A 12936-nucleotide genomic window follows, 5' to 3' on the forward strand; every position below is an offset into this window, starting at 1 on the left:
GAACAAAACAGAGTCCCTGCCATTAAGAAGCTTGAATCCTGACAGGAAGCTTAGGGCAACAAGCAGCCACCAGAGTAACATAATTAATATGGAAGAAGCCATGTGGTATCACAGAAGAAACATGGGCTTTGGAGTCAAGCTGGTTAAATCCTAGCATGGTTCCATTTACTAGCAGAAACACTTTGAGTAAGTGAGCCTCCATCTTTCCATCTTTCCATCTATAAAGTGGAACCACAGTTTAAACACGTATTTTGGAGAAGGAAAAGGCAACCCACTCCAGTACTCTTGCCTGCAGAATCCCATGGACGGAGGAGCCTGGTAGGCTGCAGTCCATGGGGTTGCTAAGAGTCGGACATGACTGAGCGACCTCACTTTCTTTCTTTCTTATACTTCGCGGGAACTAGAAAATGGAGCATTAGAGAATAAAATCGTTTTTCACAGCCTGGAAAAATTGTGTTTTGAGGATTCAGTCCCTTTACTCTAAATCTGATATGTAGTAAGTTTGTTTCTTACAGGCCGGGGCATTAAAGAGGGTGTGCACTGGATGACAGACAAGGAACCCGGTTACTGAAAAGGTGTTTGCCCTCAAGTGTGTCAACTAATATGGAGTCTGGTGTCTTAGTTCCCAACAAAGGGATCTAGATAAACTGCAAGAGTTTAATAAAGCTTAGAAGAAAATTCTAACCATAGTGACTTACCCAGGGCCCATGACCCAAGAGATCCACCTTGGGACAGCCTGAGAGCTCTTCTCACTTTTTACAATAATTCTACAAATAATGACTGCCCTTCCTCGATACACAAGATGTTTTAAATATGGTTATCAAAGAACACTAAAAAATCCCTGCAAATACACACAATGTAGATATGTACTCAAAATCATAAACACACATTTGAGAACAGGTTTTAAACCAGACAGAAAAACTGCCTCAAAAACTTATTATACACTTTAAATAATTGTACTCTGAACACAAATTTATTTCTAACAGCTAATAAAAAAGAATTTCTGTATCAAAAGAACTTCCTAGTAACAACCTAGTGAACCATGGCCCTGGATCTATAAACACAGGATCCAGGCATCTTCAAAGAAACCTCTGAAGGCCCAGGTAGCCTTCTGCCTGTGGGGATGTGGTCAATAATTACGCCTTTTGAAAAATATATATGTGGAAGCTGACGCATGTAAAAAGTAGAGAAAACTTGAGAAGCCAAAGTTTGGCCACAGCCTTAAATATAAGCCTTAAGGGCATATTCTCCTTGGTGAAGGGTCAGAAAATGATGGAATGAATGTCCGTGAGAAGCCAGGGCCCAGGTCCACAAGCCACAGACACTTACGCAGTTCCATTTCTAGGACCGAATGGAGCCCGGTCTTCACTGCTGACGGAGTAGACATCATAGCACTCTTTAATCTCATCTCTCAAGTCCAGGGGGATGGAACAGGATCCATTTCTGACTCTGAGCTGCCGTATACGTGGTACCCCTAACAGGAGGTTCTCATAGTAGATGAAGCTTCGGTTGTCGGCTTCTGTTCTGTTGCTGGGCTGCGTCTTCCAGTAGAGCCCATCCAACAAGGCGCCTTCTGTGAACTGAAAGCAAAGGCAACATTTTTGAAAAGCTCCAAGCTCAGAGGCTGCCTTGTTTCTTCCTGGAATGCTTGTGTTACCTACAGTTTGACAACTCTGTGAACAGAGCAGAGTGACAAGGGTGGGTTTTGCTGTCAGAGGAACTGGATCTTGCTCCAATCGTGCTCCACCATTTAATTGCTAGCTGCAAGGACTTGAACATCTGTAATACCTATCTTTTTATTTTATTTTTTGGCCACATCATGTGGCATGTGGGATCTTAGTTCCTCAACCAGGGATCGGACTTGCGCACTCTGCAGTGGAAGTGTGGAGTCTCAACCACTGGACTACCAGGAAAGTCCCTATAATATCTATCTTTTGTGTGGTTGCTATACCTGGCACAGAGTGGGCACTTCATAAATAGTAACTTGGATTTTTACCCTAGTTCTAAAGGCAGGGGGTGGGGGTGGGGGGTGGTGGTGCCGTTTGCATGAATCTATAACCATGATCAATTTCACTTTCCCTTATTAAAACAGCATCCCACATAGTAATCATGGTTCATTATCATTGCAGAGATAAAAGACTATCGCCTTGATTACCAGTCTGCTATCTGGCAGACCTTTAAATTGTCTGGAGTTTTCTGTCATACTGTGAACTCTCTAGCCCCCCACCCCTTCTTCCTCCTCTCTGTTTTTAGAGTTTGGCATTCATCATCACAGAACTGTGTATATGTGAGACATCTTAGTTGGTCTCTAGGGATGACAAACTCACATTTGTCACACTGAGTTGTTTCTCAGTGTCTTATCTTTATCAGATGGTCAACTGAGAGGGAATGCTTTGCTTTCTTGAAATGGGGAAGACTTACATATGTGGTTTCTGATTCCAAGAATTTTTAAGCATTATTTAGTGTACTCTGGTTCTTGTGATCTATTTCCTCTATCTCTAAAATCAACAGCTGTGACGCCAGAGTTTAAGAAGAATGTTAGAAAGTATTTCCCCAGGAGGAAACAAGCATTTTCTCTCCAAATTCCCTTCCCATATTCTTAGATTCTGTATATACCTTCGAGATCAGTTTAAATATTTTTCCTATGATATCGCTTATTGCTTATCCTTTAATGTTAACGTTGGAATTTGTGATAATTTGAGGAGGGGCTGGGTTGAATTTTACATTAGAGATCTTTGAAAGAATGTGCCTGCCTTGTACTAGGCACATGAATCCCTGTTCTGGAGTACATGCCACCATCAACGAAAGAGACAAGAACAGAAGTAAAAGAAGACAAAACAATAAATTCTGCCCTCATGGGCCTTATATCCTAGGAGATACGCAACAGATATTTACTGCATCATGAATGACTGAATGAATGACAACCTAGGGTGAGGAAGTCTCTGTCACACTAGAGAGAAGTCCATTCTTCTTACTTCTTAGACACATGTAAGCACTCTGTATGTTAGTTTCTTCATTTACAATCTGGGACATGATTTTTGTGCTTACCTTATTAGGTTACAATGGGGGTTAAACAAGGTAAGGTATGAGACAAGGTACATGCAAGGTTCTCAACAGAAGTGCTAACAACTCACCATAACTTATAGCATCTCACCCAGTGTTAAGTGCATAGCAGGATCTGTAGACACCACTGAATTGAATTTATGAAGTCAAATAAACAATTTTCAATGATAAAGAGGTTATTTGCAAATACCTTCCAGAAGTCTTCCATTGAAGAAAGAGTTTTAAAGTTAGTTTTCTCCATTTTGGACACTGGGGTGTCCAGGAAGAGTTGTGACATAATCCGGGTGTAGTAGTACACACTGGAGCTCATCATCCCATAGGTCACTGGAAGACAGAACAAGCCAAATGAACTGTGCAAAGGACCCAGCACACTCGCTCACACCATCCCAGTGGACACGCAGATAGCCATCCTGCCTTCCTTCCCTTCATCATTCTTCCAGGGTTCCTCCCCAGTTCTCTGGCTTGCTTACGTGAAACAGAATTGGCTTACTACTGAATATCAGATTAAGATCAGGCGTCTCTGATCTTGATGCTTGGGACTTCCAATGTGCCCTTCAACTTCACTTCCACCACCTCCCAGACCACTCTCCACACCAGTGAGTCTGATGCCCCCAGCAGAGGTCACCTGGAGCTTCTCATCCTCCTGCTGTGGGTTGCTGCTCACTCTCTCCACAATAGGATGGGTAGGCCATTCTCACTTTATTCTCAGATCAATTCTCATTCTTCTCTGTGCCTCACAGCTGACCCCTACAGACTGCGCCACTGGGTTCCCCTGCATTCAGTCAACAGGGGGCAGGACAGGGCATCTGGGGGCCCAGGAGTTGGGTTTTCCCCTCTGCTCTCTCCCTCACTACCTGGATGCAGTTTGGCAGGACCCTCTAACTGTGGCCACAGCTGCTGGGGGCATCTCTTCTCCGGTCACACTGGCCTCACGCCATGCCACTCCCTCTCCTGTCCCTTCAGGCCTGCAAGTGGGAATCCTTCCCAGCACCTCATGTCCCCTTGCTGACTCTTGTAACCTTGCCACACCTCTGTAAACAGCCCCTCTACTAAACTTTCTTTAATTACCACTTGCATCTCCCATCTCTTTCCTTCTGGGATGCTGACTAACACAGACACATCTGCCTCCCACCCACCCACCAGATCTTGTATGGCACACTCTAAACTCCAGCCACAGCTCTGCCACGCAGACTTGCCAATCTTACCCGCCCATTCTGAATGGTCTTGGAGAAAGGTGGGGAGATCATAGTCTGAGTAGGTCACAGGAGATTATTAGGATTTGAATTTGATCTGTACAAATCAGGTCTGTGACCTGTACAAGTTGCTTGTAACCTGTACAAGTAGCTTAAACTTTCTAAGCCTCAGTTTCCTCTTCTATAGGATGGAGATAATGAGTTACTTCATGGGAGGTTTTGGTACTTAAAAAAAAAATTACTAAAATTTATCCAATACAATGGTTGATACTTCAGAGTCTAGTAATGGTGACTTTTCCTCCCTAACCAAACTGCTACAACAAATCTATTCAAAATCTCAACACTTTAATGAGTGCTGTCTTGTGCTGAACTCTAATGACTACAGGTATAATACACTATAATACCTAACCATGCCTATATACTTCAAGAAGGAGGAAATACTTCTTTTTATGTTTCTTTTGATCACAGAGGTTTTATACATCTTTTGACCACAGTTCTCAACACTCAGGACGTGATGAATACTTAGTTGATTCTGTAACAATCTTTGGGACAGCATAAAATGCATTTTAAAACCTCATAGTAGAAGATGGCGGAGAAATAGGACGGGGAGACTGCTTTCTCCCCCACAAATTCATCAAAACAACATTTAAACGCTGGGTAAATTCCACAAAACAACTTCTGAATGCCAGCAGGGGACATCAGGCACCCAGAAAACCAGCCCTTTGTCTTCGAAAGGAGGTAGGAAAAAATATAAAAGACAAAAAAAGAGACAAAAGAGGTAGGGACAGAGCTCCGTCCCAGGAAGGGAGTCTTAAAAAGAGAGAAGTTTCCGAACACCAGGAAACACTCTCACTGCCGAGTCTGTGGCGAGCCTGGGAAGCACAGAGGGCAACATAACAGGGAGGAAAATAAATAAATAATTAAACCCCACAGATTACGAGCCCAATGGTAACTCCCTCAGCGGAGCAGCAGCGCAGACGCCTGCATTTGCCACTAGCAAGCGGGGGGTGGGCAGGGAGGCAAGGGCTTCATTGCTTAGAATAAGGATCTGGCCTGAATGCCCTGAGGGCAATCTGAGTGAACTAACTTGGGCTAGCAAACCAGACCGTGAGATAGCTACCACGCAAAAAGCCGTAAGACGCTGCCAGGCCTGTGCACAGAACAAAGGACTGAACAGACCTAGCCGGCTGCAGACCATCCCCCTCCGGTGACAGGCAGCCAGAGCCGGAATGGGGCAATCGCAGCCCCAGAGAGACATTATCTACCAAACTGCAAGCAGGCTTCTTTGCTAACTAAGACTTCTTGGGGTTCTGGACAGTCAACACCCGCCTGAGAAGGTGCACCGGTTGTACACCCAGAAAACCAAGCGGCAGGGATGGGGGAGGCGATAAGTTGCAGCAACCGCGCTTGCCAAACACCTCATCACCTGAGCTGCTCGGACCTGGGAAGGGCACAAAATGCAGGCCCAACCGAGTCTGCGCCTCTGAGGACTACCTGAGTGCCTGAACCTGAGCGGCTTAGACCTGGGAGGTGCATGCAGCCCAGGGCTGGCCTCAGACGGTTCCTGGTGGAGCAACCTAGAGCCTGAACAATGTGGGCACGGAGGGTACAGGCACCGTGAGCAGGGGCAGGCCCAGTGTGGCTGAGACACTGCGAGCACAGGCCAGTGTTATTTGTTTGCAGCGTCCCTCCCTCCCCACAGCGCAACTGAACAAGTGAGCCTAAAAAAAGTGTCCACCACCGCCCCCTTTGTGTCAGGGTGGAAATCAGACACTGAAGAGACCAGCAAACAGAAGAAGCTAAAACAGAGGGAACTGCCTTGGAAGGGACAGGTGCAACAGATTAAAACCCTGTCATTAGTACCGACTACATAGGAAGGGGCCTATAGATCTCGAGAAATATAAGCTGGACCAAGGAAATATCTGAAAATGAACTGACCCCAAAATACCCACAACACCAGAGAAAGTCCTAGATATATTTTTACTATTTTTATGATCATTCTTTTTTTTAATATTTTTAATTTTTAAGTCTATTACTCCTTTAATTTTCATGTTTATAACCTACTGTTACTTAGCAAAAAAAAAGACCTGATTTTTTTTAAAGCAAACTTCATATATATATATTTTTAATAATTTTGTGACTTTTTTCTTTCTTTTTTTCTTCTTTTCTTTAATATTGTATTTTTGAAATTCCAAAGTCTACTCTAGATTTTTAATCTTTGCTTTTTGATATTTGTTATCAATTTTGTACCTTTAAGAACCCAATCTTCAGTACCCATTTTTACTTGGGAGCAAGATTACTGGCTTGACTGCTCTCTCCTCCTTTGGACTCTCCTTTTTCTCCACCAGGTCGTCTCTGTCTCCTCCCTACCCCCTCTCTTCTCTACCCAACTCTGTGAATCTCTGTGTGTTCCAGATGGTGGAGAACACTTAGGGAACTGATTACTGGCTGGATCTGTCTCTCTCCCTTTGATTCCCCCTTTTATCCTCCTGGCCAGCTCTGTCTCCTTCCTCCCTCTTCTCTTCTCTGTATAACCCCATGAACATCTCTGAGTGGTCCAGTTGTGGAGTGCACATAAGGAAATGATTACTGGCTAGCTTGCTCTCTCCTCTACTGATTCCACCTCATCTCATTTGGGTCACCTCTAACTCCCTCCTCCTTCTCTTCTCCATGTAACTCTGTGAACCTCTCTGGATGTCCCTCACTGTGGAGAAACTTTTCATCTTTAACCTAGATGTTTTATCAATGGTGCTGTATAGATGGAGAAGTCTTGAGACTACTGTAAAAATAAGACTGAAAACCAGAAGAAGGAAGCTTAAGTCCAAACCCTGAGAACACCAGAGAACTTCTGACTCCAGGGAACATTAATTGACAGGAGCTCATCAAACACCTCCATACACTGAAACCAAGCATCACCCAATGGCCAACAAGTTCCAGAGCAAGATATACCACACAAATTCTCCAGCAACACAGGAACACAGCCCTGAGTTCCAATATACAGGCTGCTCAAAGTTACTCCAAAGCCACTGACATCTCATAATTCATTACTGGACACTTCATTGCACTCCAGAGAGAAGAAATCCAGCTCCACCCACCAGAACACTGACACAAGCTTCCCTAACCAAGAAACCTTGACAAGCCACCCATACAACCCCACCTACAGAGAGGAAACTCCACAATAAAGAGAACTCCACAAGCTGCCAGAATACAGAAAGGCCACCCCAAACTCAGCAATATAAACAAGATGAAGAGACAGAGGAATACCCAGCAGGTAAAGGAACAGGATAAATGCCCACCAAACCAAACAAAAGAGGAACAGATAGGGAATCTACCTGATAAAGAATTCCGAATAATGATAGTGAAAATGATCCAAAATCTTGAAATCAAAATGGAATCACATATAAATAGCCTGGAGACAAGGATTGACACGATGCAAGAAAGGTTTAACAAGGATCTGAAAGTAAAGTGAAAGTGAAGTCGTTTAGTCATGTCTGATTCTTTGCAACCCAGTGGACTGTAGCATGCCAGGCTCCTCTGTCAATGGGATTTTCTAGGCAAGAGTACTGGAGTAGGTTGCCATTTCCTTCTCCAGAGGATCTTCCCAACCCAGGGATCGAACTCAAGTCTCCTGCATTGTAAGCAAGACACTTTACCCTCTGAGCCACCAGGGAAAAGAGTAAATATATAATGAATAATGCAATAAATGAGATAAAAAAAACACTCTGGAGGCAACAAATAGTAGAATAACAGAGGCAGAAGATAGGATTTATAAAGTAGAAGATAGAATGGTAGAAATAAATGAATCAGAGAGGAAAAAAGAAAAACGAATTAAAAGAAATGAAGACAATCTTAGAGACCTCCAGGACAGTGTTAAATGCCCCAACATTCGAATCATAGGAGAAGACAAAAAGAAAAGACCATGAGAAAATACTTGAGGAGATAATAGTTCCCTAAAATGGAGAAGGAAATAATCACCCAAGTCCAAGAAACCCAGAGAGTCCCAAACAGGATAAACCCAAGGAGAAACACCCCAAGACACATATTAATCAAATTAACAAAGATCAAACACAAAGAACAAATATTAAAAGCAGCAAGGAAAAAAAAAAGCAGCAAGGAAAAAACGAATAACACAGAAGGGGATTCCCATAAGAATAAGAGCTGATCTTTCAATAGAAACTCTTCAGGCCAGTAGGGAATGGCAAGACATACTTAAAGTGATGAAAGAATATAACCTACAGCCCAGATTACTGTACCCAGCAAGGATCTCATTCAAATATGAAGGAGAAATCAGAAGCTTCACAGACAAGCAAAAGCTGAGAGAATTCAGCACCACCAAACCAGTTCTCCAACAAATGCTAAAGGATATTCTCTAGATAGGAAACACAAAAAGGGTGTATAAACCCGAACCCAAAACAATAAAGTAAATGGCAATGGGATCATACTTATCAATAATTACCTTAAATGTAAATGGGTTGAATGCCCCAACCAAAAGACAAAGACTGGCTGAATGGATACAAAAACAAGACCCCTATATATGTTGTCTACAAGAGACCCACCTCAAAACAGGGGACACATACAGACTGAAAGTGAAGGGCTGGAAAAAGATATCTCATGCAAATAGAGACCAAAAAAGAAAGCAAGAGTAGCAATATTCATATCAGATAAAACAGACTTTAAAACAACGGCTGTGAAAAGAGACAAAGAAGGATACTACATAATGATCAAAGGATCAATCCAAGAAGAAGCTATAACAATTATAAATATATATGCACTCAACATTGGAGCACCACAATATAAAAGACAAATGCTAACAAGTATGAAAGGGGAAATTAACAATAACACAATAATAGCGGGAGACTTTAATACCCAACTCACACCTATGGACAGATCAACTAAACAGAAAATTAACAAGGAAACACAAACTTTAAATGATACAATAGACCAGTTAGACTTAATTGATATCTATAGGCATTTCACCCCAAAACAATGAATTTCACCTTTTTCTCAAGCACACACGGAACCTTCTCCGGATAGATCACATCCTGGGCCATAAATCTAGCCTTGTAAATTCAAAAAAATTGAAATCATTCCAAGCATCTTTTCTGACCACAATGAAGTAAGATTAGATCTCAATTACAGGAGAAAAACTATTAAAAATTCCAACATATGGAGGCTGAACAACACACCGTTGAAAAACCAACAAGTCACAGAAGAAATCAAAAAAGCAGTGCTAAGGGGAAAGTTCATAGCAATACAGGCATACCTCAAGAAACAAGAAAAAAGTCAAATAAATAACCTAACTCTACACCTAAAGCAACTAGAAAAGGAAGAAATGAAGAACCCCAGGGTTAGTAGAAGGAAATAAATCTTAAAAATTAGGGCAGAAATAAATGCAAAAGAAACAAAAGAGACCATAGCAAAAATCAACAAAGCCAAAAGCTGGTTCTTTGAAAGGATAAATAAAATTGACAAACCGTTAGCCAGACTCATCAAGAAACAAAGGGAGAAAAATCAAATCAATAAAATTAGAAATGAAAATGGAGAGATCACAACAGACAACACAGAAATACAAAGGATCATAAGAGACTACTATCAGCAATTATATGCCAATAAAATGGACAACGTGGAAGAAATGGACAAATTCTTAGAAAAGTACAACTTTCCAAAACTGAACCAGGAAGAAATAGAAAATCTTAACAGACCCATCACAAGCACGGAAATTGAAACAGTAATGAGAAATCTTCCAGCAAACAAAAGCCCAGGTCCAGATGGCTTCACAGCTGAATTCTACCAAAAATTTACAGAAGAGCCAACACCTATCCTACTCAAACTCTTCCAGAAAATTGCAGAGGAAGGTAAACTTCCAAACTCATTCTATGAGGCCACCATCACTCTAATACCAAAACCTGACAAAGATGCCACAAAAAAGGAAAACTACAGACCAATATCACTGATGAACATAGATGCAAAAATCCTTAACAAAATTCTAGCAATCAGAATCCAACAACACATTAAAAAGATCACACACCATGACCAAGTGGGCTTTATCCCAGGGATGCAAGGATTCTTCAATATCCACAAATCAATCAGTGTAATACACTACATTAACAAATTGAAAAATAAAAGCCATATGATTATTTCAATAGATGTAGAGAAAGCCTTTGACAAAATTCAACATCCATTTATGATAAAAACTCTCCAGAAAGCAGGAATAGAAGGAACATACCTCAACATAATAAAAGCTATATATGACAAACCCACAGCAAACATTATCCTCAATGGTGAAAAATTGAAAGCATTTCCCCCTAAAGTCAGGAACAAGACAAGGGTGCCCACTTTCACCAGTACTATTCAACATAGTTCTGGAAGTTTTGGCCACAGCAATCAGAGCAGAAAAAGAAATAAAAGGAATCCAAATTGGAAAAGAAGAAGTAAAACTCTCACTGTTTGCAGATGACATGATCCTCTACATAGAAAACCCTAAAGACTCCACCAGAAAATTACTAGAGCTAATCAATGAATATAGTAATGTTGCAGGATATAAAATCAACACACAGAAATCCCCTGCATTCCTATACACTAATAATAAGAAAATAGAAAGAGAAATTAAGGAAACAATTCCATTCACCATTGCAACGAAAAAAATAAAATACTTAGGAATATATCTACCTAAAGAAACTAAAGACCTATATATAGAAAACTATAAAACACTGGTGAAAGAAATCAAAGAGGACACTAATAGATGGAGAAATATACCATGTTCATGGATCAGAAGAATCAGTATAGTGAAAATGAGTATACTACCCAAAGCAATCTATAGATTCAATGCAATCCCTATCAAGCTACCAATGGTATCTTTCACAGAGCTAGAACAAATAATTTCACAATTTGTATGGAAATACAAAAAACCTCAAATAGCCAAAGCAATCTTGAGAAAGAAGAATGGAACTGAAAGAACCATCCTGCCTGACTTCAGGCTCTACTACAAAGCCACAGTCATCAAGACAGTATGGTACTGGCACAAAGACAGAAATATAGATCAATGGAACAAAATAGAAAGCCCAGAGATAAATCCACACACATATGGATACCTTATGTTCGACAAAGGAGGCAAGAATATACAATGGAGAAACGACAATCTCTTTAACAAGTGGTGCTGGGAAAACTGGTCAACCAATGTAATAGAATGAAACTAGAACACTTTCTAACACCATATACAAAAATACACTCAAAATGGATTAAAGATCTAAATGTAAGACCAGAAACTATAAAACTCCTAGAGGAGAACATAGGCAAAACACTCTCTGACATAAATCGCAGCAGGATCCTCTACGACTCACCTCCCAGAACATTGGAAATAAAAGCAAAAATAAACAAATGGGACCTAATTAAAATTAAAATCTTCTGCACAACAAAGGAAACTATAGCAAGGTGAAAAGACAGCCTTCAGAATGGGAAAAAATAATAGCAAATGACGCAACTGACAAACAACTAATCTCAAAAATATACAAGCAACTCCTGCAGCTCAATTCCAGAAAAATAAACGACCCAATCAAAAAATGGGCCAAGAACTAAATAGACATTTCTCCAAAGACATACAGATGGCTAACAAACACATGAAAAGATGCTCAACATTACTCATTATCAGAGAAATGCAAATCAAAACCACAATGAGGTACCATTTCATGCCAGTCAGAATGGCTGTGATCCAAAAGTCTACAAGCAATAAATGCTGGAGACGGTGTGGAGAAAAGGGAACCCTCTTACACTGTCAGTGGGAATGCAAACTAGTGCAGCCACTATGGAGAACAGTGTGAAGATTCCTTAAAAAACTGGAAATAGAACTGCCTTATGACCCAGCAATCCCGTTGCTGGGCAGACACACCGAGGAAACCAGAATTGAAAGAGACATGTACCCTAATGTTCATCACAGCACTGTTTACAATAGCCAGGACATGGAAGCAACTTAGATGCCCATTAGCAGATGAATGGATAAGAAAGCTGTGGTACATATACACAGTAGAGTATTACTCAGCTATTAAAAAGAATACATTTGAATCAGTTCTAATGAGGTGGATGAAACTGGAGCCTATTATACAGAGTGAAGTAAGCCAGAAAGAAAAACACCAATACAGTATACTAACACATATATATGGAATTTAGAAAGATGGTAATGATAACCCTGTATGTGAGACAGCAAAAGAGACACAGATGTATAGAACAGTCTTTTGGACTCTGTGGGAGAGGGAGAGGGTGGGATGATTTGGGAGAATGGCACTGAAATATCATATATGACATTATATATATGAAATGAATAATATATGAAATGAATGTATAATATCATATATGAAATGAATCACCAGTCCAGGTTTGATGCATGATACTGGATGCTTGGGTCTGGTGCACTGGGACGACCCAGAGGGACGGTACGAGGATGGGGGTTCAGGATGGGAACATGTGTATACCTGTGGTGGATTCATGCTGATGTATGACAAAACCAATACAATATTGTAAAGTAATTAACCTCCAATTAAAATAAATACATTTATATTAGGAAAAAAAACAACCTCATAGTAAGTGATTTGGGGTTTAAATGGTTATTTAGTAAAATCTTTCTCTCACCTAGTCCGCTTTCCCACCCAAGCATACCAGAGAACTAAAGGAGGAGTGGATAATAGTG

General features: G+C 40.9%; 1 protein-coding gene across 1 annotated transcript in view; it reads right to left on the reverse strand.

Moving 5' to 3' along the window:
- The window catches only part of PKD2 (polycystin 2, transient receptor potential cation channel), a 65969-nt gene that overhangs the window by 26439 nt on the left and 26594 nt on the right, over nucleotides 1-12936 (reverse strand). The window contains exons 3-4 of the mRNA XM_068975096.1: nucleotides 3254-3387; nucleotides 1330-1580 (exon numbers count right to left, since the gene is read on the reverse strand). Of these exons, the coding sequence (XP_068831197.1) occupies nucleotides 1330-1580; nucleotides 3254-3387 (385 nt within the window). The remainder of the gene's footprint in view (nucleotides 1-1329; nucleotides 1581-3253; nucleotides 3388-12936) is intronic.

This window comes from Capricornis sumatraensis, chromosome 7 (assembly GCF_032405125.1).
Source record: "Capricornis sumatraensis isolate serow.1 chromosome 7, serow.2, whole genome shotgun sequence".
Lineage (NCBI taxonomy): Eukaryota > Metazoa > Chordata > Mammalia > Artiodactyla > Bovidae > Capricornis > Capricornis sumatraensis.